This window comes from Saccopteryx bilineata, chromosome 2 (assembly GCF_036850765.1).
Source record: "Saccopteryx bilineata isolate mSacBil1 chromosome 2, mSacBil1_pri_phased_curated, whole genome shotgun sequence".
Classification (NCBI taxonomy): Eukaryota; Metazoa; Chordata; class Mammalia; order Chiroptera; family Emballonuridae; genus Saccopteryx; species Saccopteryx bilineata.
Window position 1 is genome coordinate 391,869,666 of NC_089491.1, and position 24,716 is coordinate 391,894,381.

Genomic DNA, 24,716 nt, shown 5'->3' on the forward strand with positions numbered 1-24,716 from the left:
AAATTTGTTAAAATTGGCTAAAAACCTTTTCAACTTATCTCACACATGTGAATTTTCAATATTACAAGTAGCCTATGGATTTGTGTATCCAACTTGCTGTTCCTCAAAATATGCTTTTCACATTACTTGAAGGCAAAGACGTCTGGAGAGGTAAAATAATATATATTTTAAAAGCCATCGCCTCTTTTTATATACCTTACATTACATTAATTTAGGTTGAATTCCTCCGCATCCCTAAGCAAGCACCGGGCTGTGAGTCCCTGGCGCAGACAAGCGCAACTCCCGCGCACTAAACTAAACCAGACCACCTAACCCTAGGGATGTTCCCCTGCGCCGTGGCTCCAACGCGGAGGATGCTGGCCCATACTCTCGCGAGAAGAAAAGAGACGGCCGCTCCTTCGCATCCCCCCAACGGCGCCACGTGGGCTCCCCACCTGCTGAGCAACGGAGCCCGGCGGACGCGCTGAGGCTTCTGGGAATCGTAGTTCTGGGGCTGCGTGAGGCTGGCCAGCCCTGCTCGCACTCCTTGTGACGCATGCGCGACGCCGAGCTGGCCGGAGAAGTTGGTCGCCTTTGTCAAGCCCGGATGGGAGGTGAGTTGGTGACTGCCAGGCCGCTCTTCTCCGCTTGGCGTCGGGGGTGGGTCCCCCGGGGCATCGGTCTGTGCGCCCGGGACGGAGCCGGAGTGCGCGTTTGGGACGAGCGGCCTGGAGAGAGGGCCGTGAGCCTGGAGCATCCCTGCACGCTCCGGCCTGAACCCCACGCGCGGCGGCCGCCTCCCGGGGACGTGGGTGCAGACGAGGCGCAGCGGGCGGGCGGGCGGCTGGCGGGCTTGGGCCCGCGCCTTGCACCCGGGCGGCAGCCCCAGCGCCAGCTCTTCCAGCGGCTCCGTCCCCTCGGGTTCAGCTGCCAGCGGCGGGGACGGGCATCCGGGGGGCGTGCTGTCCCCGGGCTGCCAGGTGCCACCCTCGTAGTACCGAGGAAGAAGCCGGGCCTGACCCCCACGAGTGGAGGCAGGAAGGGGTGGGGGTGGGCGGACAGGAGGCCCTCCGGGGTTCTCGCTGTCCTGTCCCCGGAGGTCTGTAAGTGGAGGGGGCGGGGAAGGTGGGATCAGAACCTTCAGCACCGGGGGGCGGCTGATCGGGGGGGGGGGGGGGGGGGGGGGGAGATTTGGCCGCAGAGCCGGAGAAAAGAGGTGAGAGTGGCTGAAGTTGAACTTGGGGAAGGTGCACTTCTTCCTCCTGCAGAGAAGTCCTCTGCCTCGGGGGAGGTGGCTCGTGGCAGACAGTCCCGCCAGTCTTCTTTGTCCGGGACGTGGACGGGCTCCTTGAGTGAGAACGCAGGGCTTGGCCTGGGAACACCCCCTTTTCCACCCCAGCTGGGTGCACTGTACCCCCCTCTCCACCCCAGCTGGGTGCACGGTACCCCCCCCTCTCCACCCCAGCTGGGTGCACGGTACCCCTCTCTCCACCCCAGCTGGGTGACCGGTACCCCCCTCTCCACCCCAGCTGGGTGACCGGTACCCCCCTCTCCACCCCAGCTGGGTGACCGGCACCCCCCTCTCTCCACCCCAGCTGGGTGACCGGCACCCCCCCTCTCCACCCCAGCTGGGTGACCGGTACCCCCCCTCTCCACCCCAGCTGGGTGACTGGTACCCCCCCTCTCCACCCCAGCTGGGTGACTGGTACCCCCCCCTCCACCCCAGCTGGGTGATCGGTACTCCCCTCTCCACCCCAGCTGGGTGCACGGTACCCCCTTATCCACCCCAGCTGGGTGCACGGTGCTTCCTTCAAAGCCACCCCAAAACGTGACCAAAATGTTCGCTTCCAAGGAAGGCATGATCAAAGCCTCAATTACTTATTCTCACATGTGCTTTTTAACCAGACTATCAGTGAATCTGAGAATTTGGCTTTTTCTTGGGGGAAAAAACATCCTGCACCTGTTCTTTCACTTTGCACAACAGTCTTAACAATCTTAGCGCAGATATTTTTGTTTGTTTTGCGTAATAGAAAACAGGCATTACTAGCCCAGGCTTTCTTGAAATTTGATCTGGGACCTCCTTGTCAGAATTAATTACTACACCCCCCCCCATTTATTAGATTTCTAGATTGTACCTCAGACTTAACTAACAACAATTGTTTGGAAGTGGGATCCAGTCATCTACATTTTAAATGAGCTTGCAGGATGGCCCTGGGCAGGTGGCTCAGTGGGTAGAGCATCCTCCCCGCTGCCCCAGTCCTGGGTTCCCTCCCTGGACAGGGTGCATATGGGAAGCTACCAGTGAGTGCACAACACAGTGGAACAACAGTTGATGCCTCTTTCACTCCCCCCTTCTTCCTTTCTCTCTCTCTAATCAATGGAAAAATTAAAAAGAAACACAGATAAGCTTGTAGGGTGACTTTTGAGAACTGGGCATATTTTTTCTTATATTGAATGTAGGTTAAGCTTTGGAAATAAACTAATTCTAATTTCTAGATTAGAGAGTGCCGCCTCCCGGTAGGTGTTATTATTAAAGCAACGATAAATTTAGGCCCCTAAGTGGGAGCCTTCCTGGACATTCTCCGTGATCCTAGGGATTATGAGTTGTTGGGGCGCCATTCATTTGCACCATCTGGAGGAAGCTCCATTAGTATGGTGGAGGGATTTTTAGTCTTATAAATCTGGATCACAAGACAGATTTAGATCCCATAATCACCACCTTCTTGCCCGTAGCTATGTCTTCCCAGGATTCATCCTTTTCCCGAGAGAAGAGCCCAGAAAAAGGAGAAATGGCAGCCCTGCGCCTCATAGCCAGATCCCAGGTGAGTGTGAGTGTCTGCTGGTTACAGAAATTCCGCTTTCTTTCTCAGAGTACAGACGCTCTCCCTTCTTTTTTGGTGTGGAGTTTCTTTGCCCGCTGGAGCCAGTCTGGAGAGCTGAGTTCGAGTTCTGAGACTACTCAGATGGCTCAGGGACTCGGTGGATAATGTTTCCTACTAACCCGTGTTGTCTCCTCCATCTGGTATTTATTGTTAGTCAACAGGCATGTAAGGAGGAGTGTTTCCCGCCTTTAGCCTGTTGTGCTCGTTTCTGAGCTTGGCAACTTAGGAAGGTATTTTAAGAAGAAAATAGGGGGCATATCTTAAAATGTATGTTTCTGTAGGGAAACAGCGTACCCGTGTCTGGTGAGTAAGAACTCTAAGAAAGCACCTCTAGTGCTGAAGTGAGTTCCAAAAATAGTAACTACTCAGAAGTTCAAAGGAGTGCTTGAAACGAAAGCTTATTATGGACGTGTGATTTAAAGGGTTACAATCCAGCCCTCCGAGCTGGTGAACGCTGGCCGCGGTTTAGAAGTGAAGTAGTGTTCTGTGCGGTCTGTCCCACAAGGGCAACTCTTATACAAGAGTTGTTGAATCAGTGCTGGTTGTGCTCCAGGGGTGATGAGTGTTAGTATTATTAGTCTTTCAACTTTTTGTATGTTTGAAATTTTTGCTAAAAGAAGTTGGGTAAGAGAAAAGAGCTCTCCGTGATGTGTGTGGCATGCCACCACCCTAGGGTTCCGGAGCTAGCCTGTTCCTTTGCTCCCGTGACCCCTGTGTAAAGTGTGCACATCGCACATCGGTGCCATTGGTAAAAGTGACGTCTCCAGACCCTTGCACACTTTCCTGTCTTCCTTGGGTTTTCACCCACCTTTCATTCGTAGTGAAGACTGCGTTAGTCAAGAAGCTCTAAGTTACAGCTGATCAAAGCTCAGCTCCAACCGCTGTAAGCAAAAAGAGGTGTTTATTGACTAGCAGAGCTGAAAACTCCAGGTCTGACTCTAATGTCTCAAGCAGTAACATTAGAACCTGTTTCCTCCATTTCACTGGACCTTTCTCTCTGCCTTTGCCTCTCAAGCAGGTTTTCCCCCTAGGGCTGGTCCCCATCAACTCTAGGCTTCCATCTTCCCCCGGTGAAGAGCAGAGACACAGGGCAGCTCCCCGCCCCAGTCTTCCCAGCAGACGCGCAGGGATTAACTCTTGAAGGGGCGGCACGCCCAGTCTCGCCCCAGGTGTTGTCCAGAGCTAAGTGTAGTTCTCTAACTGGCCAGACCTACGGAATAGACCTGCACTCCTGCATAGACGCACACACCACCCATGAGTCGGAGAAGGGATGGGTGCTACCTGAACTACAGGGGCCAGGCGTCGTCATGGCAGCCAGGGGGGAGTAGGAACACTTCGCCAGGAGAAGCCTTTGATACGAGGTTCAAGACTCTTTAGAGCCTCGAGGTAGATTGCACCTTTCATGGAAATTTTTAGACACTTTCTCTGTCCTTTCTACACTGCATTAGACTTAATGTAATGCTGATATTATCACTATCTTATTAGAATTTACCTGGACTGTTTCTGTCTTTTCTTATTAGAGAGTTTTTTTTTAAAATATCAAAGTTTTCATTCTTGGCCGTTGAAACCAGGTGAACAGCACAGACATATATGAGTATAAAAATAATGTTGCTTCCCTCCCCAGATTCAGTCCCTACGTTTCCCTACTGAGGATAACAGTTTGGTGTATATTTTTCCATGTGTTTTTGTTGAACTTGCACAACTGTATTCAGATGTGATATTTCCTTAGGTTTTCCCCACCCCCAGTTCTCAACTTAGGGTGGTTTTAGGAATGCCTTTGTGTAAACAGTATTTGGCTTTTTAAAAAAATTATTTTTAGCATGACCAGGCGGTGGTGCAGTGGATAGAGCGTCGGACTGGGATGCGGAGGACCCAGGTTCGAGACGCCAAGGTCGCCAGCTTGAGCGCGGGCTCATCTGGTTTGAGCAAAGCTCACCAGCTTGGACCCAAGATCGCTGGCTCAAGCAAAGGGTTACTTGGTCTGCTGAAGGCCCGTGGTCAAGGCACATATGAGAAAGCAATCAATGAACAACTAAGGTGTCGCAACAAAAAACTAATGATTGATGCTTCTCATCTCTCTCCGTCCCCGTCTGTCCCTGTCTGTCCCTCTCTCTGACTCTCTCTCTGTCTCTGTCTCTTAAAAAAAAATTTATTTTTAAAGGAAAATTAATTCATTTACATTAATATGATTTCTTGTATGTTTCCAATTTTTCTTGCCATGCGGTTTTATAATTCTGTTTACTATGCTTTCTTTGTTCTTTTGTTTGTTTGTTTGTTGTATTTGTTTCTGCCTTTTGTGCAATAGTTTGCTTTTTAGTTCTGATTTTTTTTCTTCTAATGGTCCGGAAATTAATTCCCATCGAGTGTTATTTTCCCTGTGGATATGCAAATTGTAAGATCACAGTTGTTTTCCTCAAACTACCTTGTCTAGCCCTGGCCTGTTGGCGCAGTGGTAGAGCATCGGCCTGGCGTGCAGAAGTCCTGGGTTCGATTCCCGGCCAGGGCACACAGGAGAGACGCCCATCTGCTTCTCCTCCCCACCCCCTCTCCTTCCTCTCTGTCTCTCTCTTCCCCTCCCGCAGCCGAGGCTCCATTGGAGCAAAGATGGCCCGGGCACAGGGGATGGCTCCTTGGCCTCTGCCCCAGGCGCTAGAGTGGCTCTGGTCGCAACAGAGCTACGCCCCGGAGGGGCAGAGCATCGCCCCCTGCTGGGCAGAGCGTCGCCCCCTGCTGGGCGTGCCAGGTGGATCCCGGTCGGGCGCATGCAGGAGTCTGTCCAACTGTCTCTCCCCGCTTCCAGCTTCAGAAAAAAAAAAATACAAAAAAAAAAGAAAGAAAGTGTTTTCTATCCAGTGATAGATAGCATTTGATATATATTTATTCCAACAACCTTGGAATAAATTCTATATAGGGCTTTATTTTAAAAGGCATGTAAAAATACTGCTGTGTGTCTACCTCCTTACAGTTTTGTATTTTTTTTGTCTCATATTAACTTAATTCTCTGTAATTCTACACATAAACATATATGAGTTATTTCTGTACCCTTAAATCAATTTGTCATCATTTTCCAGTGAATGCTTTTTTGCCTTGAATTAATTCCATGCTTAATTGGATTTGGTGTTCGCTGCCAACCTTTTCCTCCCATGGTTTCTCTGTTACACGGTCTGTGTTTCCGTTTATCTCCTGGTTGGCTAGATCGAGTCTTCAGGTTTTTCTTGAGGACTCACAAGAAGAGTTAGGCGGACATGCCGTTGTTTCTCCTCGGCCTTTCTTTTGTTTACTTTGCCACACTCCACTGCTGGCTCCTCGGTGTGGTGCATGGTTTAGCTCTATTCCCCGGAAGAATGATCAACTCTCAGTGGAGAAACCGTGGTTGTGTTTCTTTGGGTTCTCCTGCTGACCCGAACGCAATGTGCCTGACACGTAACTGATACCCAGCGACTTGACCTAGAATGTTCAGAATCTGAATACTATTCAAATACTTGTCATTTATCACTGTCATTTTTCCTCTCAAATGTATTCGGTCCCTCTGTCCCCGGGCCACAAGCAACTGGAGGCGGGGTGAAAGGGATGCTATCAAGTGAAAGATTGTGAACAACAGTGTGTTTTGTGTCTTAGGCATCTATGACATTCAAGGACGTGGCCATGGACCTCACCCCCGAGGAGTGGGGGAAGCTGGACCCTGCGCAGAGGGACGTGATGCTGGAGAACTACAGGAACCTGGTCTCACTCTGTACGTGACTCTGCACGCTGCCTGCGGGACGTCGTGACTTTATGGGAAGCGGAGTAGCTCAGCACAGCCTTCGCTTTCCCGTTCCCCGTTCAGGGGGCGTGACGTCTTCATCCCTTGGGACCCCGACAAAACCCGTTTCTGTTCTAGGTTGTTAGTGAACTGTCTATGCTGGTTTTGAATCGGGATTCTTTGGATTCAAGGGACAGAAACCTAATTCCGCAGTAGCTAACGAGATTAAAAAAAAATCTCGGTTTTCTATTTATTTATTTAAATCTTTATTGTAAGTTAAATAAACTTGTCTATTTTTTTAAAGAGAGGTAACCTTTTCCCTGAGGGTCTTCTGGAATTGAGTAACGGTTGGTCGCCTTGATCCTGCCTGGTGGTTTTTCAGGGGGTTTCTCTGAGCTTTTCCCTGACCCCTAAGGGACAGCACTACCCCTGGGGAGGGGAGAATTACCTTGAAGGTATTTCTCTTCTTTGAAGGTCGTGGCCTTGTGGGTTTTCAGCTAAAAGCCCGGAGGAACAGCTTGCCCGTGTTGATTCAGAATAAACTACAACCTCGCTTTCTAGAAGTCTGTAGTTTCTAAAGTGTCTCCTCAGCGTTTTATGACCCCGCCCCCCCAGCTGTTGTGTTCTACGGGTGACTTAAAGTTGCGCTGTTCCTCCGTGCATACAGCTCAGGGCTCAGGAAGATTGAGTGGCATTTGTATATTGATCTATCAGGGGTCGTCAAACTTTTTATAAAAACCGCCCACTTTTGCAGTGCTGGTCAACCTGGTCCCACCGTGCAACCAAACAGCGCTGCGATTGGCCCATCATGAAAGCTGGAACGCCCACTAGTGGGCGATAGGGACCAGGTCTACCAGCACTGCAAAAGTGGGCGGTTTTTATAAAAAGTTTGACGACCCCTGATAGGTGTTCCGTCTCTGCTGTTACTTCCTCTGTTGGTTGTTTCCTAAATAGCAGGTCATTGGGCAGCACTAAGGCGCAGTCTCTCCGGCAGCAGCAGCGAGACTGGAGCTTTTTACCTGCCCTCTGCCGCCGCCCACCTGATGATCTGGAAATCTCATCAGGGTGACTGTGAACACTTACCCGTGTCTGCTTCTGTCGAGGACTGTCGCCCAAGGGTTACTGCTCGCCTGTGTCTTCAAAGTGTGGCGTTAGGAAGTGAAGTTAGGTTATTACTGGTCTTTCTGCAAAAGACTTGATCGGTTCGCATGTTGACAGGAAGTGGGAAGAGATGGGGTGTCTTTGCTCCGAGGACACTCACTCTGAGCTGGGCATTTGTGAACCTGGATTAGGTGTGGAATTTATAACTATTTGTCTTCCTTCAGTCGTAATGCTAGGCCTAGTGTACATCTCCGCCCTTTCTCCAGGGGTAAATGTTTCTCTTACCTTCCCATTCCGTTCTCCCAGCGGCTCTGGGTTCCACCACTGTCCTCCTAGAACGGTGTGGAGTCCAGCCCTGAAGGTAAAGTCTTCTGTTCGTTCAGAGACAGGTCTCGGTCGGGTTTGGGTGCTGGATTCCACTCCCCAGCGGAAAAAGAACCTCGATTCAGGGAATCAAATATATTATCAGGAACTTCTTTTATTTTTTAATCACGCGGCTTGCCTTTGCCCTGTATTGGCTTTTTTCTTAGGAGTTCCCCATGTGGCGAAGATGGCCCTTGGCAGCTCTAGGGTTATGTCATCTTATAGTTAGAGAGCTACGAGGGGAAAGGTGGTTCTTCTGTCCGGGAGTTTCAGCAAATAGGATCACATGTTGACCAGTTCAACAAGTACTAGACCCAGCGAGATGGGTACCCTGGCCTGTTTGGATCCCGTGCCCAACTCTGTGTGCGTGAGCGTGTACGTGAGTGTGCACGCACACACTGGCACACCTGCATGCACATGTGCAATGTGTGTTTGCACGAATGGGGGAAGAACTGTGTCAGCCCCTCCGAAACCTCCTGGAACAAATTCCCTGAGAGAGTGGGTTAGTGAGGAAACAGAGAGAGGAAAAGCAGGAGACAGCAATTCTAGTTAGCACGTCAGGACTTTGTGGGGACGCTGGGCTCCCCTTTTCTCCAGCTTCTTCCCTCAGCTGAGGGTTGATCTGCCTTGTCTCCCGGAACGACCTCGGGAAAGAGAGATGAGCTCTCTTCTTTTCTGACAGGGACAAGCGTTTGTGTTTTCGAGTACAGGCGAAGCCCTTGCCGGCCTGGCTACCGCTGCGGGTGCTCTGAGCTTCAGGCAGACGTGCTCTTCTTTCGTTCCGCACCGGCCCGGAGCTCCCTGTCCTCTTTGCAGAGCAGGGCGTGGCGCTGTGCTCTAGGGTGGATGTTTGTGCCCATCACAGATAGCTGCTAAGTCCCATTTCTGTCTTCCCCCCCCCTTTTTTTTTTTAATGAGCAGGGCTTCCGGTTGCCAAGCCTGAGAACCACAGTTTGGAGAGTGGAAAGGAACCGTTGATGCTTGAGAGAAGAGTCCCCAGAAGCAGCTGTTCAGGTGAGTGGGGGGGGGGGGGGAGTCCTCAGAAGAGGTCCCTCAAGACGGTGAAGAACTGGCACTTTTCACTGCTTGAGAGAGACTGTTAGAAGTGCTATGTGCTTTTATTTTTTTAATAATTTAAATTATGTAGAAATTTAAATATATATATATATACACACACACATACACACACACACACACAAGTCAAGGAGAAACTACACATATGATCTACCACCAAGATCAAGCACGTGCCAGTATTTTGTTTTATTTGCCTCTTTTTTTTCCTTTATTCCTTCTTTCCCATGTGAGAGGAGGGGAGATAGATAGACTCCCGCATGCACCCCGACCAGGATGCACCTGGCAAGCCCCCTACCAGGTGATGCTCTGCCCATCTGGGGCTGCTGCTTCGTTGCTTGGCAACCGAGCTATCTCAGTGCCTGAAGCAAGGCCATGGAGCCACTTTCAGCACCTGGGGCCAACTTGCTTGAACCATTTGAGCCATGGCTGCAGGAGGAGAAGAGTGTGAGAGAAGGAAGAATAGGGAAGAGTGGAGAAGCAGATGCTCACTTCTCCTGTGTGCCCTGACTGGGAATCCAACCCAAGACATCCACACACCAGGCCAACGCTCTACTGGTGAGCCAACCGGCCAGGGCTGAAATCTTCCTATTTTTAACTGTTGGCAACTAATCTCAAAATTTTGTATAAGCAGTGTGGTCCAAACAGATGTCTGAGGGCCAGATTTATCCAGCTGGTCCCCAGTTTGCAGCTTCTTGCTTTTTCAGCAGTCTCGTCTATTCCCATAAGCAAATCATCCCTTATATCAACCCCAAAGTTGTTTCCATCCTAGACCTCCCCTTGCTGCGCCTGTTCTCAACATCTGTGTATGTCTCCACTTGCCTATATCAAAGACACTTCAAATACAACGTATTTGAAACTAAATGCCTGATACATATATGCCCACATCCTCCATTCCTCAGCTGGGCCTTTTTCTAATAACTGTCTTGACGACACTCATCGTCTCATTAAATTGTACAAGCCTAGATCTGTGAATAGTCTTCACACTTCCATCACTCTCCTTTATCCAGTTCATCAGTGTGGTTATCTAATTATATTCTCAGCATGTCTTCATTGTTACCGTACCTCCCTCTCCTTTTGTTTGCTGGGACTGCAGTGATCATTTCTCTGCCTGATGCCACCTTTGCCTCCAGGTACTCCATTCTTTATATCATGAGAGTGATGTTTGCAAAATACAATTAGCGTGGTAAAAAGTAGTCTTATGGCCCTGGCCGGTTGGCTCAGCGGTAGAGCGTCGGCCTGGCGTGCGGGGGACCCAGGTTCGATTCCCGGCCAGGGCACACAGGAGAAGCGCCCATTTGCTTCTCCACCCCCTCCCCTCCTTCCTCTCTGTCTCTCTCTTCCCCTCCCGCTGCCAAGGCTCCATTGGAGTAAAGATGGCCTGGGCACTGGGGATGGCTCCTTGGCCTCTGCCTCAGGCACTAGAGTGGCTCTGGTCGCGGCAGAGCGACGCCCCAGAGGGGCAGAGCATCGCCTCTGGTGGGCGTGCCGGGTGGATCCCGGTCGGGTGCATGCGGGAGTCTGTCTGACTGTCTCTCCCCGTTTCCAGCTTCAGAAAATTTAAATTAAAAAAAGTAGTCTTATGTATAGATTTGCCATTATATCTCTGGGAGCTCATAGGAGATTTTTTTATAAAAGCATTGTTAGAAAAGGTTAAACTGGAAATGGAATGCATATTTGGATATGTGTAGGATTGGATGTTGAAACTGTCCTTAGCACTCAAGTGATTACTGCCTGGATATGTATTACTACAGTAGTATTTTACTGTGCTCATTTCATGATTTTAGTATGCCCATATCCTGCTGGAAATGTGGTGATGGATTGCTTCATCTGCATCCCTCCTTCTTTCGTTCTGGTCATCTTCCCCCCGTTGACTCCTGAATACGATCTGTTCATTTTCTCTGCTTATCCTGCGTTTCCCTTCATTTTTCCTCTCTTTGCAAATCATCCCGTGTGTCAGACCCACTTACTCACTGAGGACGTGCTTTTCACCTTTATTACTCTTACTTACTTCAGAACAGCCTTTTGATTGAGCCCAGAAAAAAATGAAGGAAATCTGCATTTCCAATTTCTTTCAGATTTGGAAAGTAGACCTGAGAGCAAAGAGTCAACGTCAGGGCGAGACTGTCCCGGAGAAGAACCGTGCCAGGTTGCACTAACGGGCAGACCGACAGGGAGCAGTGCCTATGAGACCAGCCTGGAAACAACTGATGAGTGTGGAAGTGTGTTAGAGAGTCAGCAGGGAAATCAGGGGAGACGCCTGAGAGAAATGTTCACCTACGTGAACTCACTTCCCAGAGAGAGAGCTCACGAGCACGATGGGTACTGGAAAAACTGGAGTCATAAGTCTGTCCTTCTCACTCAGGACAAGGTTTCTAAAGGATCCTATGCCTTTTATACGCTGGAAAAAAGACTGAAACAGAAATCAAATTTAAGGAAAAAGCAAAGAACCTATAAGGAGAAAAAACCTCATAAATGTAACGATTGTGGTGAACTCTTCACTTACCATTCAGTGCTTATCCGACACCAGAGAGTCCACACTGGGGAGAAACCTTACAGCTGCAACGAATGTGGGAAATCTTTTAGCCACAGAGCTAATTTAACTAAGCATCAGAGAACTCATACGAGAATTCTCTTTGAGTGCACCGAATGCAAAAAAGCCTTCACAGAAAGCGCATCCCTTGCAATCCACCAGAGAATTCACATCGGAGAGAGACCTTACGAGTGCAGTGAATGTGGGAAAGGATTTAATCGAAGTACTCACCTGGTACAGCATCAGCTGATTCATACCGGAGTGAAGCCTTACGAATGTAATGAGTGTGATAAAGCATTCATTCATTCATCAGCACTCATCAAACATCAAAGAACTCACACTGGAGAGAAGCCCTATAAATGTCAGGAGTGTGGGAAAGCCTTCAGCCATTGCTCATCCCTCACCAAACACCAGAGAGTTCATACTGGAGAAAAGCCATACGAGTGTAGCGAATGTGGGAAAACCTTTAGTCAAAGCACTCACCTTGTTCAGCATCAAAGAATTCATACTGGAGAGAAACCCTACGAGTGCAACGAGTGTGGGAAAACCTTCAGCCGGAGTTCAAATTTTGCTAAACATCAAAGAATTCATATTGGAAAGAAACCCTACAAATGTAATGAATGTGGGAAAGCCTTTATTCATTCATCAGCTCTTATTCAACACCAGAGAACTCATACTGGAGAGAAACCCTACAGGTGCAACGAGTGTGGGAAAAGCTTTAAGTGCAGTTCCTCCCTCATCAGACATCAAAGAATTCATACAGAAGAACAACCCTGAAAAATTACTGTATGTGAAGAAACGTAAGTTGGTTTTATCACTGTGTTGAATACGAGAGTGTTAAGTGAAGGACCCTTAAAATGCTGCTTACGGACCAATTTTGTATGCATCTAATTTTACCTGCATAGTACATATTTTTGAGCCATAAACAAAATGTTCCTCATATCTATTGATTTCATAATTATGAAAGCTCATAATTTTTTTTTTAAGTGAAAGGAGGAGAGATAGGGAGGCACATCCCCGCATGTGCCAAGCTGGGATCCACCTGACAACCCCCGTCTGGGACCAATGCTGGAATCAACCAAGCTATCCTCAGTGCCTGAGGCTAACACTAGGACCAATCAAGCTATCTTTAGTGCCTGGGGCTGACACTTGAACCAATCAAGCCACTGGCTGCAGAAGGGGAAGAGAAAGGGAAGGGAGAGGAAGGGAAAGAAAAGCAGACGGTCACTTCTCATGTGTGCCCTGACGTGGAATCGAACCCCATACATCGGCATGCTGGGCCAACACTATCCACTGAGCCAACCAACCAGCATCAGGAAGCTCATAATTTGATAATTATGAAAGCCAGAAATTTCAGATTTTGATTCCTAACCCCTCTCCAATACACAGTTGTGAAAATTCAAGAAATCCTCAGAAGTGGGTAGCAATATAATCACCATGGAATCCAGTTTCTCCTCTTTTCTATGTCCTAACCATGTTATAGCTTGTAAGGAAGTTCTTATTTGGTAGGTTAGAGGATTCATGTCCTTATCATCAGGAAGACAGAGTTGTTCCTCTTTGAATCCAAAGTAGAGATCCAGATTTACAGATAGTGTCATTTCTATTAGCAAATAAATAAATAAACAAAAACTAAAGGTTAAAAGTTGAAATATGCTTTGTATTCCTCCCTCTCCCCAAAAATGGCCACTGTTTAATTTGATGAACACAAATAGAATGTCTTTACAGCAGGTTCTAAGTTAGGTTCACATGGATGGTGCTGGTCATAGATTTAGACGGTGGTGGTCCTTCTGCTGTGTAGAGAGAGCTTCATTTTTACTTCCTTGGAAGTTATCCTGAAGTAGCATGGGTCAAAATCTTCACTGTGGGTTTTGATCAAGTCCCTCTCTTATCCTTGGCATTTCCTGAATAAATCCTTGGTTTTCTGTAAATACAGTGTTAGATTTCATTTCTTTACATTATTATACATTCTGTAAACTATGTTTGTCGCTTTGAGGAAAAGCCGCTGGGATGTTGAGGATCTGCACACATTGACGGGTTCAATGTGTGAGCATGTTAGGATCCCAGTCAAGAAATGGCACGGAAGCAGCTGTGCGACACAGGACGTGTGTTCCTGTTAGATACGGAAAAGAGCTCACAGGACAGTGACTCACATGAGGATAAGCAGTTTCTCTGTGAAGAACTTGTCATTCTTCTGACCTTCATGTTTACCCACATATTTTTTGTTCTTGTTCTCTCTATCTGTTGGCTAGTCTTTGCTATATCCCAGAGCCCTTTCAAGAAGATCAGAAAGGCATGAAACCACATGATCTATTGATATTCCTACCTGGGTGACCAAAGACCAGTGATGGGATGGGGAACACAAGTAAAAGTAAACGTTCAAATAAATATTTAGCAAAACACTATACAAATGTCAGATTTTTTTTTTGTTATTACATATTGTGTGAAAAGATGTTCATAGAAAAAGGGGAAAAGTAGTTAATAGATTCTTCTCTTATAACTTCTATCCTGTATGTCCCTGTGACTTACAATTCCCTCTCTGTAGACTTGAGTTCTATCACTGAAGGAAAGTAGAAGGCTGAAGTGTTAAAAGTGGTCGTGGTGGAGAGCAAGCTCATTAAGGATGGGGTGATCGTCAATCCAGCGATGGTGGAAATCAGACAACAGGAAAGAAGTGGGACGGAAAGGACTGGGCAGAGGCTTTATTTTATTTTATTTTATTTTATTTTATTTTATTTTTTGCATTTTTCTGAAGCTGGAAACAGGGAGAGACAGACAGACCCCCGCATGCGCCCGACCGGGATTCACCCGGCATGCCCACCAGGGGGCGACGCTCTGGGCAGAGGCTTTAGAAAGAACTCTTTTTAAGACATTGAAAGGAGTCAAGAGGCTTGGGAAGGCTCAAGGTCCGAGACGTCGGCAGAACGGCTGACGAACAAAATGAAGGAAGAGGGGCTCAGCCCTTGTTACCACCTTCCTGTTCAGTGTCGGTCTAACGCGGGGTTGACAAAGTGCCCTGACCCATGGATTATGTCTACTGCCTGTTTCTGTAAAGAATGTTGCATTGGAATTCAGCCACTCTCATTTATTCATATGTCGGCCATTTTATACCATAAATGGCAGAGCTGAGTAGTTGCAGTGGACAGTGTGTGTCAGAAAAGCCTAAAATACAGAGTGTCCGTAAAGTCGTGGTGCACTTCTGACCGGTCACAGGAAAGCAACAAAAGACGATAGAAATGTGAAATCTGCACCAAATGAAAGGAAAACCCTCCCAGTTTCTGTAGGATGACGGGGCAGCATGTGCACATGCGCAGATGGTGACATAACACTGTGTATACCAGGGGTCCCCAAACTTTTTACACAGGGGACCAGTTCTCTGTCCCTCAGACCGTTGGAAGGCCGGAGTATAAAAAAAACTATGAACAAATCCCTATGCACACTGCACATATCTTATTTTTAAGTAAAAAAACAAAACGGGAACAAATACAATATTTAAAATAAAGAACAAGTAAATTTAAATCAACAAACTGACCAGTATTTCAATGGGAACTATGCTCCTCTCACTGACCACCAGTGAAACATGTGCCCCTTCCAGAAGTGCGGTGGGGGCCGGAAAAATGGCCTCAGGGGGCCGCATGTGGCCCGCAGGCCGTAGTTTGGGGACCCCTGGTGTATACAGTGGAGCAGCCCACAGCCATGCCAGTCGAGATGTGGATGGTACAGAGGAAAGTTCAGTGTGTTCTGTGGCTCGCTAAATTCGAATCCAGGACCAAAGTACAACATGAATATTGCGCGTTTATAACAAAGCGCCACCACATAGGAATAACATTACTCGGTGGGATGAGCAGTTGAAGGAAAGCGGCAGTTTGGTGGAGAAACCCCGTTCTGGTAGGCCATCAGTCAGTGACGAGTCTGTAGAGGCTAACGGGATAGCTACCTAAGGAGCCCTAAAAAATCTGTGCGTGAGCCCACATCGAACTGCACTGAATAGGTATGAAACTGGGAGAGTTTTCCTTTTATTTGGTGCAGATTCCACATTTCTGTCGTCTTTTGTTGCTTTCCTGTGACTGGTCAGAAGTGCACCGTGACTTTACGGACACTCTGTACTTACTGTTTCTCACGCCAAAAGCTGGAGCGAAAATAAATTCATCGTTTGGAGGCCAACATCTGACCACCAGAATGACATCCACATGGGCCTTACAAAGCTGGTTTTTAACTCTGCCACCTCCGCTTAGCAACTCTGTGACCTTAAAATGCTACTTATTCTCTGAGCCTCTTTGTTTGTTTTTATCTGCAAAATGGAGATAAATCATCTCCCTTTCATAAGGTTGTTGTGAGGATTAAATACAATGCACATGAAGGGCCTGGAAGACAGTAAATGATACAGTGTCCCCTTTCTCTCCCACTCTCCCCTTCTCTCTCTCTCCATGTGTGTGCACTACACACACACATTTTAATAAAGTGGTGTCTTAGCCCATTTGGGCTGCTATAACAAAAAATCACAGACGGAATGGCTTATGTTCAACATTCGACATCACAGCTCTGAAAACGACATCGAGTCCAAGATCAAGGTCCCAGGAGATTCAGTGTCTGAGGAGGGGCTTCCTGGTCCATAGTCAGCCATCTTTCCACTGTGTCGTCACATTGTGAGAGGGCGAGGGAGCTCCGGGGCCTAGTAGCAGAGGACTGCCCTCGTTCCTGAGAGCTCCGCCATCATGGCCTCGCCCCCTGTCCAAGGCCCCGCCTCCTAGTGCTGTCACATTGGGACGAGCTTTCAATCCACAGCGAGAAGCTCAGCATCCACCAGTAGACACTAGGAAGGGGTGTGTCTCCCACCCCTCTCACTGACTGATTTAAGAACTGAGCAGCCCACTCTCCAGCTCCTGCTAGGAGGGGGCCTCACTTCCTGCTCTTGCTTCTGTCTGGTGCTGTCCTGAAGACCAGGGGTCCCCAAACTTTTTACACAGGGGGCCAGTTCACTGTCCCTCAGACCATTGGAGGGTTGAACTATAAAATACTATGAACAAATCCCTATGCACACTGCACATATCTTATTTTAAAGTAAAAAAACAAAACAGGAACAAATACAATATTTAAAATAAAGAACAAGTAAATTTAAATCAACAAACTGACCAGTATTTCAATGGGAACTATGGGCCTGCTTTTGGCTAATGAGATGGTCAATGTGCTCCTCTCACTGACCACCAATGAAAGAGGTACCCCTTCCAGAAGTGCGGCGGGGGCCGGATAAATGGCCTCAGGAGGCCGCATGCGGCCCGCAGGCCGGGCAGTAGTTTGGGGACCCCTGCTGTAGACCTTGAGGAACCTGGGGGGCGGGGGGGGGGTGTTGGTTGTTTTTTTGTTTTTTCCTCTAAGTACCACTGAATCAGGAGCTATCTCAGAGTTCGCAAGTTGGTAATCAAATTCCAGTTTAAGTGGTGTTAAAGGATTTGCTCTTCTGAGTTTTACTGAGAACTCTGGCCCTTTGCATTTCTGTATTTTTTTAAAAAAAATATTTTATTTATTCATTTTAGAGAGAAGAGAGAGAGAAGGGTAGGGGGAGGAGCAGGAAGCATTAACTCCCATATGTACCTTGACCAGGCAAGCCCGGGGTTTTGAACCAGCAACCTCAGCGTCCCAGGTTGACGCTTTGTCCACTGAACTACCACAGGGTCGGGCCATGTATTTCCATATCCGTTCTCTTTATACTTCGTGTCCAGTCTATGTGTTTGTACCTTGACATGAATCTTAGAAGTTTTAGCGGTCTGCTTGTCAGATGTTTTTGCTTACCTATAAACTAAATTTGACTGCTTTTATTGGTCCACTGTCAGTACATGATACTTACGTCTTTATGGTCAGAAACTTTTGTAAATTGCTTTTAAATTCTCCTGATTTAAGCATATTTTAAGAGGTAAAGAAAAACCAACTGGGCCCTGGCCGGTTGGCTCAGCGGTAGAGCGTCGGCCTGGCGTGCGGGGGACCCGGGTTTAATTCCCGGCCAGGGCACATAGGAGAAGCGCCCATTTGCTTCTCCACCCCTCCCCCTCCTTCCTCTCTGTCTCTCTCTTCCCCTCCCGCAGCCAAGGCTCCATTGGAGCAAAGATGGCCCGGGCGCTGGGGATGGCTCCTTGGCCTCTGTCCCAGGCACTAGAGTGGCTCTGGTCGCGGCAGAGCGACGCCCCCTGGTGGACATGCCGGGTGGATCCCGGTCAGGCGCATGCGGGAGTCTAACTGTCTCTCCCCGTTTCCAGCTTCAGAAAAATACCAAAAAAAAAAAAAAAAAGAAAGACCAACTGTAAAACATACCCATGTCATTCAGGAAACCAGGCACATTTCTAAGTGTTCGTCCGGGCCTTCACAACTCCTGGAGACGTGCACATTGTCCACTCTTCCCAGTTATGGGGGCGGAGGAGCCGTCCACAGGCGAGTTCTTGGATGCCAACCAGGGCTCAGACCCGTCAGCAGGCCCTTCTAAAGATGGCAGTCTCAGGCGTGCTGTGTTAAGTTTTTTCTGCACAGTTTTGTTGCCATCCTTGTTCGAAAATAAGTATTTCAACCATTCATATTAATTACAACTTAGCTAACCAAAATAATTCACTGGAACACGTGATCGAGAACTCTGTTCTACACGAGCAATTAGGCAGATGAGCACAGGTCACAAACGCATGATATGACCAGAGCCACAGACATCCCTCTCACACTTGAGCATGGGAGGGAAATCCACCCAACAGCCACGAAGTCACGGGTCCTCTCCTGGGGAGGCCTGGCTTATGTCTGAAAAGAGACCAGCTCTGGGCATTGTGGCCGCTGCGTCACAGTCTCTGCAAAGCTATCTCTGTCTGATGTTTGGAAGTCCACAGCCAGTAAACAAAGGAAGATCACAAAATCCCGTTATCCCATGCACCTGAGCTAGGACCTCATGGAAAGGTGGACAGAGACCCGTGTCCATTCCTGAGGCCTCTGACCTTGGTGACTGAGGTGTCTCGCAGAAGCCAGCACCCATGGTCATGGAGCTAAACGCACATTGGCAATCCAGGAATCAGAAAAGTGAAAGAGGCAGGGCAGGCAGGGCAGCTGCAAGCCCAGCTTCCACTTCCTGCCAGTGAGGTGAGTCAGCAGCCCAGCTTCCACTTCCTGCCAGTGAGGTGAGTCAGCAGATCAGCAACAACTGTGTCCCCGTGCCACAAGATGCACTTACTTGATTTTACTACCAGTTCTAGGTCTACTACTATTATTATTATTTTTTTTTTTTTCATTTTTTCTGAAGCTGGAAACAGGGAGAGACAGTCAGACAGACTCCCGCATGCACCCGACCGGGATCCACCCGGCACGCCCACCAGGGGCGGTGCTCTGCCCCCCAGGGGGCGATGCTCTGCCCATCCTGGGCGTCGCCATGTTGCGACCAGAGCCACTCTAGCGCCTGAGGCAGAGGCCATAGAGCCATGCCCAGCGCCCGGGCCATCTCTGCTCCAATGGAGCCTTGGCTGCGGGAGGGGAAGAGAGAGACAGAGAGGAAAGCGCGGCGGAGGGGTGGAGAAGCAAATGGGCGCTTCTCCTGTGTGCCCTGGCCAGGAATCGAACCCGGGTCCTCCGCACGCTAGGCCGACGCTCTACCGCTGAGCCAACCGGCCAGGGCATTATTATTATTATTATTAGAGGCAGGGAGGCAAAAAGACAGACTCCCGCATGCATCCCAACTGGGATCAACCTGGCATGCCCACTAGGGGGCGATGCTCTTCCCATCTGGGGCCACTGCTCTGTTAGCTATTTCAGCGCCTAAGGCAAGGCCATGGAGCCATTCTCAGCGCCCAGGCCAACTTGCTCCAACCATTTAAGCTATGGCTGCAGGAGGAAGGGAGAGAGTGAGAGAGAGAGAGAGAGAGAGAGGAGGAGGGGTGGAGAAGCAGATGGTCGCTTCTCCTGTTTGCCCTGACCGGGAATCAAACCTGGGACTTCCACACACCAGTCTGACACTCTACCTGCCACTGAGTCAACCAGCCAGGGCCAGTTCTAGGTCTTAAAGTTAACTAAAGTCCTTTGGAAATTATGTACTGTGTATAAGCTAACTACAGGGCAACATAATTATTGATATCAAAATGTTTGTCACAACTATAATTCAATGCAATTAAATACATAATACTAAAATTTTCATAATCTTAAAGATATGCAAGTAATATAATTTAGCCAATGAGTAAAACCGGTTTAGATTAACTCAGCCCTCACTGAAGAATGGGAACTGGTTGCCAGGAGAACCAACCATGCGATTAGGAGGTTACAGGAGGGGAGAGGGACTTGAGGTTGAATCAATAACCAATGACCAATGATTTAATCAATCGTGCCTGATGTCAGGAAGACGCTTTAAAAACCCAAAAAGGGCCCTGGCCGGTTGGCTCAGTGGTAGAGCATCGGCCTGGCATGCGGAAGTCCCAGGTTCAGTTCCCGGCCAGGGCACACAGGAGAAGCACCCATCTGCTTCTCCACCCCTCCCCCTCTCCTTCCTCTCTGTCTCTCTCTTCTCCTCCCGCAGCGAGGCTCCATTGGAGCAAAGATGGCCCGGGCACTGGGGATGGCTCCTTGGCCTCTGCCCCAGGTGCTGGAGTGGCTCTGGTCGCAAAAGAGCGACGCCCCGGAGGGGCAGAGCGTTGCCCCCTGGTGGGCGTGCCGGGTGGATCCTGGTCGGGCGCATGCGGGAGTCTGTCTGACTGTCTCTACCCGTTTCCAGCTTCAGAAAAATATATATTAAAAACAAATCCCAAAAAGGATGGAGCTCACAGTGCTTCCAGGTCGGTGAACATGTGGAAATTTGGGGAAAGTCATGTGCTTGGAGTGGGCGTGAAGCCCCTTGCCATGTCCCCACACCTTGCCCCATGTATCTCTTCCATCTCGCTGTCCCTGAGTTAAGTCCTTTTTGTAATAAAGTGGTGATCTAGTAAGTAAAATGCTCCTCTGAGTTCTGTGAGCCTCTCTAGCAAATTAATTGAACTCAAAGGATGAGGAGGGGGTCTTGAATCCTCTGATCTACAACCGGTAGGTCAGAAGTACAGATGGCAACCTGGACCTGCAATTGTCCTCTGAAGTGGGGATGGGGCGGTCTTGTAGGACTGGTCCCTTCACCTGTGGGAATTGATGCTATCTCTGGGTAGATAGTTCAGAATTGAGTTAAATTGTAGGGCACCCAGCTGGTATTCAAGAATTGCTTGGATGTTTGAGATAACACCCCACACTTTGGAATGGTGGTCAGAAAAATACAGTACCAAGTGTTACAAAAAAATAGAATGCATACTTACAGTATATTCCATACTGATAAAACTCAGAAAGAAATGTCTGGCTCTTTTTTTTTTTTTTTTTAAGTGAAGGGTGGGTATAAACAGGGACAGACAGGAAGGGAGAGAGATGAGAAGCATCAACTTCTTGTTGCTGCTCCTTAGTTGTTCATTGATTGCTTTCTCATATGTGCCTTGAATGGGGGCTCCAGCCAAGCCAATGACCCCCTTGCTCAAGTCAGAGACCTTGGGCTCATGCCAGCGACTATGGGATCATGTCTCAAACCGGTGACCCTGTGCTCAAGCCAGTGACCCTGTGCTCAAGCCAGGTGAGCCTGTGCTCAAGCTGGTGACTTTGTGGTTTAGAACCTGGGTCCTCAGCATCCCAGGTCGAAGCTCTATCCACTGTGCCACCACCTGGTCAGGTTATTCTTGCATTATCATTTATTAATTATTGTACTGTATTTTATTACAACTGCAAACTTTTGCCCACCTATGTACATAATCTTTGTTCTTCTGTTTTTTAGATGTTCCTTTATCACTGCTTTGCAGCAGTTTGATTATAACATGCCTTGGTGTGGTTTTCTTCATGTCTCTTCTTTGAATTTCATTGAGCTTCTTGGATCTATGGATTTATCATTTTCATCAAATTTTGAAAATAATTAGCCATTATTTCTTTAAGTATCTTTCTACTCCCTCTCTTTCCTTTCCTTCTAGAATTCTAATTACACATAGCTAGACTACTTCATATTTTTCCATAACTCGCTGGTGCACTGTCCGGACCGCATCCTTTTTCTCCATATTTCATTTTGGACAGTTTCTATTTGTATGTCTTTGGCTTCACTAATCTTTTCTTTTTCAGTGTCTAATCTGCTATTAATTACTCCAACCCAATACATTTTTCATTTTTGACATCATGTTTGTTATCTCCAGGAGTTTGGTTTCCCATTTGAATTCCTTTCCCCTCTAATGTTCAAAGGCTATTGGGTTATGTCGCACTTTCCCCAGTTAGCCACCGGCTCTTTGAGATCTCAACAGCCATTTTACACTGCGTTCACTTTCCCTGGGCTTTCTTGTGCCCCAGCTGAAGGGGGTGACCCAGAATGGGCCTCATACACAACCAAAGCAGCACAGAACGCCAGGCACACAGGTTAGGACTGGATTTCAGAGGAACAGTCTTGTCTTTGTGGGAAGCTGCCCATCGCCCTTGAGGACTATTGGTGCAGAATATGGTCTTTGGCCACTGAAGCCATGGAACCAAGACAAAGGGAAACATGCCTTTGTAGGCCCTGGCCGGTTGGCTTAGTGGTAAAGTGTCGGCCTGGCGTGCAGAAGTCCCAGGTTCGATTCCCTGCCAGGGCACACAGGAGAAGCGCCCATCTGCTTCTCCACCCCTCCCCCTCTCCTTCCTCTCTGTCTCTCTTCCCCTCCCGCAGCCGAGGCTCCATTGGAGCAAAGATGGTGTGGGCGCTGGGGATGACTCTTTGGCCTCTGCCCCAGGCGCTAGAGTGGCTCTGGTCGCAACAGAGCGAAGCCCCGGAGGGGCAGAGCATCGCCCCCTGGTGGGCAGAGCGTCGCCCCCTGGTGGGCGTGCGGGGTGGATCCCGGTCGGGCGCATGCGGGAGTCTGTCTGTCTCTCCCCGTTTCCAGCTTCAGAAAAATACAAATAGTAATAATAATAATAATAATAATGTAATAATAATATAAGACATGTATACTGTATAACCATTAATAACATTGTATATTAATAAGAATATTAATTGTATGATCTATTTGTTACATTGTATAATACAACTATTTGGATGAGACAAGAAAGAGGCTCTGCTTTCAAAGACTCGGAAACTATAATGAAAGCCTTAACTGATTTTTCCCGTCAAGAACTTGAATGAGCCTGACCAGGCAGTGGCGCAGTGGATAGAGCATCGGACTGGGACATGGAGGACTCAGGTTTGAAACCCCAAGGTTGCCGGTTTGAGCGCAGCATCATAGACATGACGCCACAGTAGCTGGCTTGAAGCCCAAGGTCGCTGGCTTGAACAAGGGGTCACTCTCTCTGCTGTAGCCCCTGGTCAGTGCACATATGAGAAAGCAATCAATGAACAACTAAAGTGTCGCAAGGAAGAATTGATGCTTCTCATCTCTCTCCCTTCCTGCCTATCTGTCCCTCTCTCTGTCTCCTGTCAGGAAAAAAAAAGAAGAACTTGAATGAAAAGAGAAGCAAAGGCGTGCACACACACGCACCTGCTGGTGTCTGGGGTTTTAATTTTTAACTAAGCCAGAGGAAGGCCAAACTGCCAAACTACTCTTTCAATGACTTTATTTCTTCAGCCTCAGGGAAATGTTCCGAGGCCAGGGCTGTCCTCCTTCTTTGGGACGCTAGCGCCCAGTGGTAGTGCTTGACACCTAGTTGTGGCCTCTCAGGACAAATCTATTCAGTCTGATAGCCTTTCCAGGTCCCCCACAAATGAATGATCCGCACAGCCAGCTCCCTCCCAGGTGCAGACAAAGGGAAGCAGGGGCAGCTGGGCGCGGAGGGTTCTGGGCCTTGTAGTCCCGGCGCCGCAGCCGCGCAGGCGCAGTGCCGGGCTGGCGGCCGGCCGGCCAGCCGGGCCGCCCGCGCCATCGCTGGAAGTGTTCCCGCCCTGCTCTGCGAGCGCCTATCCCTGGTCCTCAGTGCGGCTGCCAGGTACCCGTCGCCCCGGGCGCCACCAGGTCCCGTTGGTCGCCGCCCCGCCGCCCCTGCCCTGCGCGGAGCTGCCCGGGAGGGAGGCGCGAGGGCCGGGCCGCTCGTCCGCCCGCTTCTGCGCTCGGTGTCCCCTCGGCGTCTTTAGGGCGTCGGTGCCGCCGGGCGCGGGCCGGGCCGAGCCGGACCGCAGCCCCCTCTCCCCGCGGCGGGACCAGCCCGGGCGCCTGCACGCGCGATGGAGCAGGTGGACCCTCTCCCGCTTGGGCAGCTCATTCTACGGCGTTGGAAAGACTCCCCCCTTTTAAAATACACATACATATACGTATGTATGTATGTATGTATGTATATGTCACTTTTAAGTCGCTTCTCTCGCCCCGACAGGACAGTAGTGTTGCTTTCCGTTGGTAAATGGTGTTCTGGTCCATCCATGGCTTGGGAACCACAGCAACGGGCAGCTTTTTCCGTTAGCCTGTGATACTTCTGGCCATGCTTGGCGAGACAGGTGGAAGTCACCACATCCGGAAAAGAATATCTAGGGAATTAGGACTCTGGGAAAAGACTAGCCTGGATAGACATCATTTGCAGTCGTCATGGCGTGTGGCCTCATGGGCTCGTCATGGCCGCTTTGTGTGGAGCTTAAGTTGACTTGCTGATGGTCGCATGTCCGCAGGAGCCAGACCGACATTAGAAGCTGGGGGCAGTGCACACATCTGGAATTTTACTCCTATTCCGTATATGGAAATACGTCGTACTGTCTACTTGGAAAGTGTGGGAAAGTAGGAAGAAGGGTAAACACAGGCCCAAGTCTCAGAGGTCTCAGAATTTGGCTTCCTTGCTTGCCAGTTTTTTTCTCTCTGTGTGTTATTTTACACGGTAGAGGTCAAACAATACATTACATTTTAAATAGGATTGTTTATTCTGATACTAAAAATTAAAAAGATGTTTAATTATACAGTTTGGTTGTTAAACTGTATAATTTGGGACTAGCCTTTATCTACATGGCATATTGCCAAGGAGATGTTTATGAATCTTTACAAATTTTAAAAGAAATGATGGCTCAGACCATTCTTAATAAGTTTTAAAGATGCAGAAGACCATT

The 24,716-nt window shown here is 48.7% G+C and overlaps 1 protein-coding gene across 1 annotated transcript; it reads left to right on the plus strand.

Annotated features, from left to right (window-relative positions):
- The first annotated feature begins 534 nt into the window (after window positions 1-534).
- ZNF286A (zinc finger protein 286A) lies at window positions 535-14,039 on the plus strand. The gene is made up of 5 exons (XM_066264320.1): window positions 535-593; window positions 2,713-2,801; window positions 6,480-6,594; window positions 8,989-9,081; window positions 11,217-14,039. The coding sequence occupies exons 1-5, from the start codon at window positions 536-538 to the stop codon at window positions 12,446-12,448; spliced, it is 1,587 nt and encodes a 528-aa protein (XP_066120417.1). The 5' UTR covers window position 535; the 3' UTR covers window positions 12,449-14,039.
- Window positions 14,040-24,716: the final 10,677 nt, after the last annotated feature.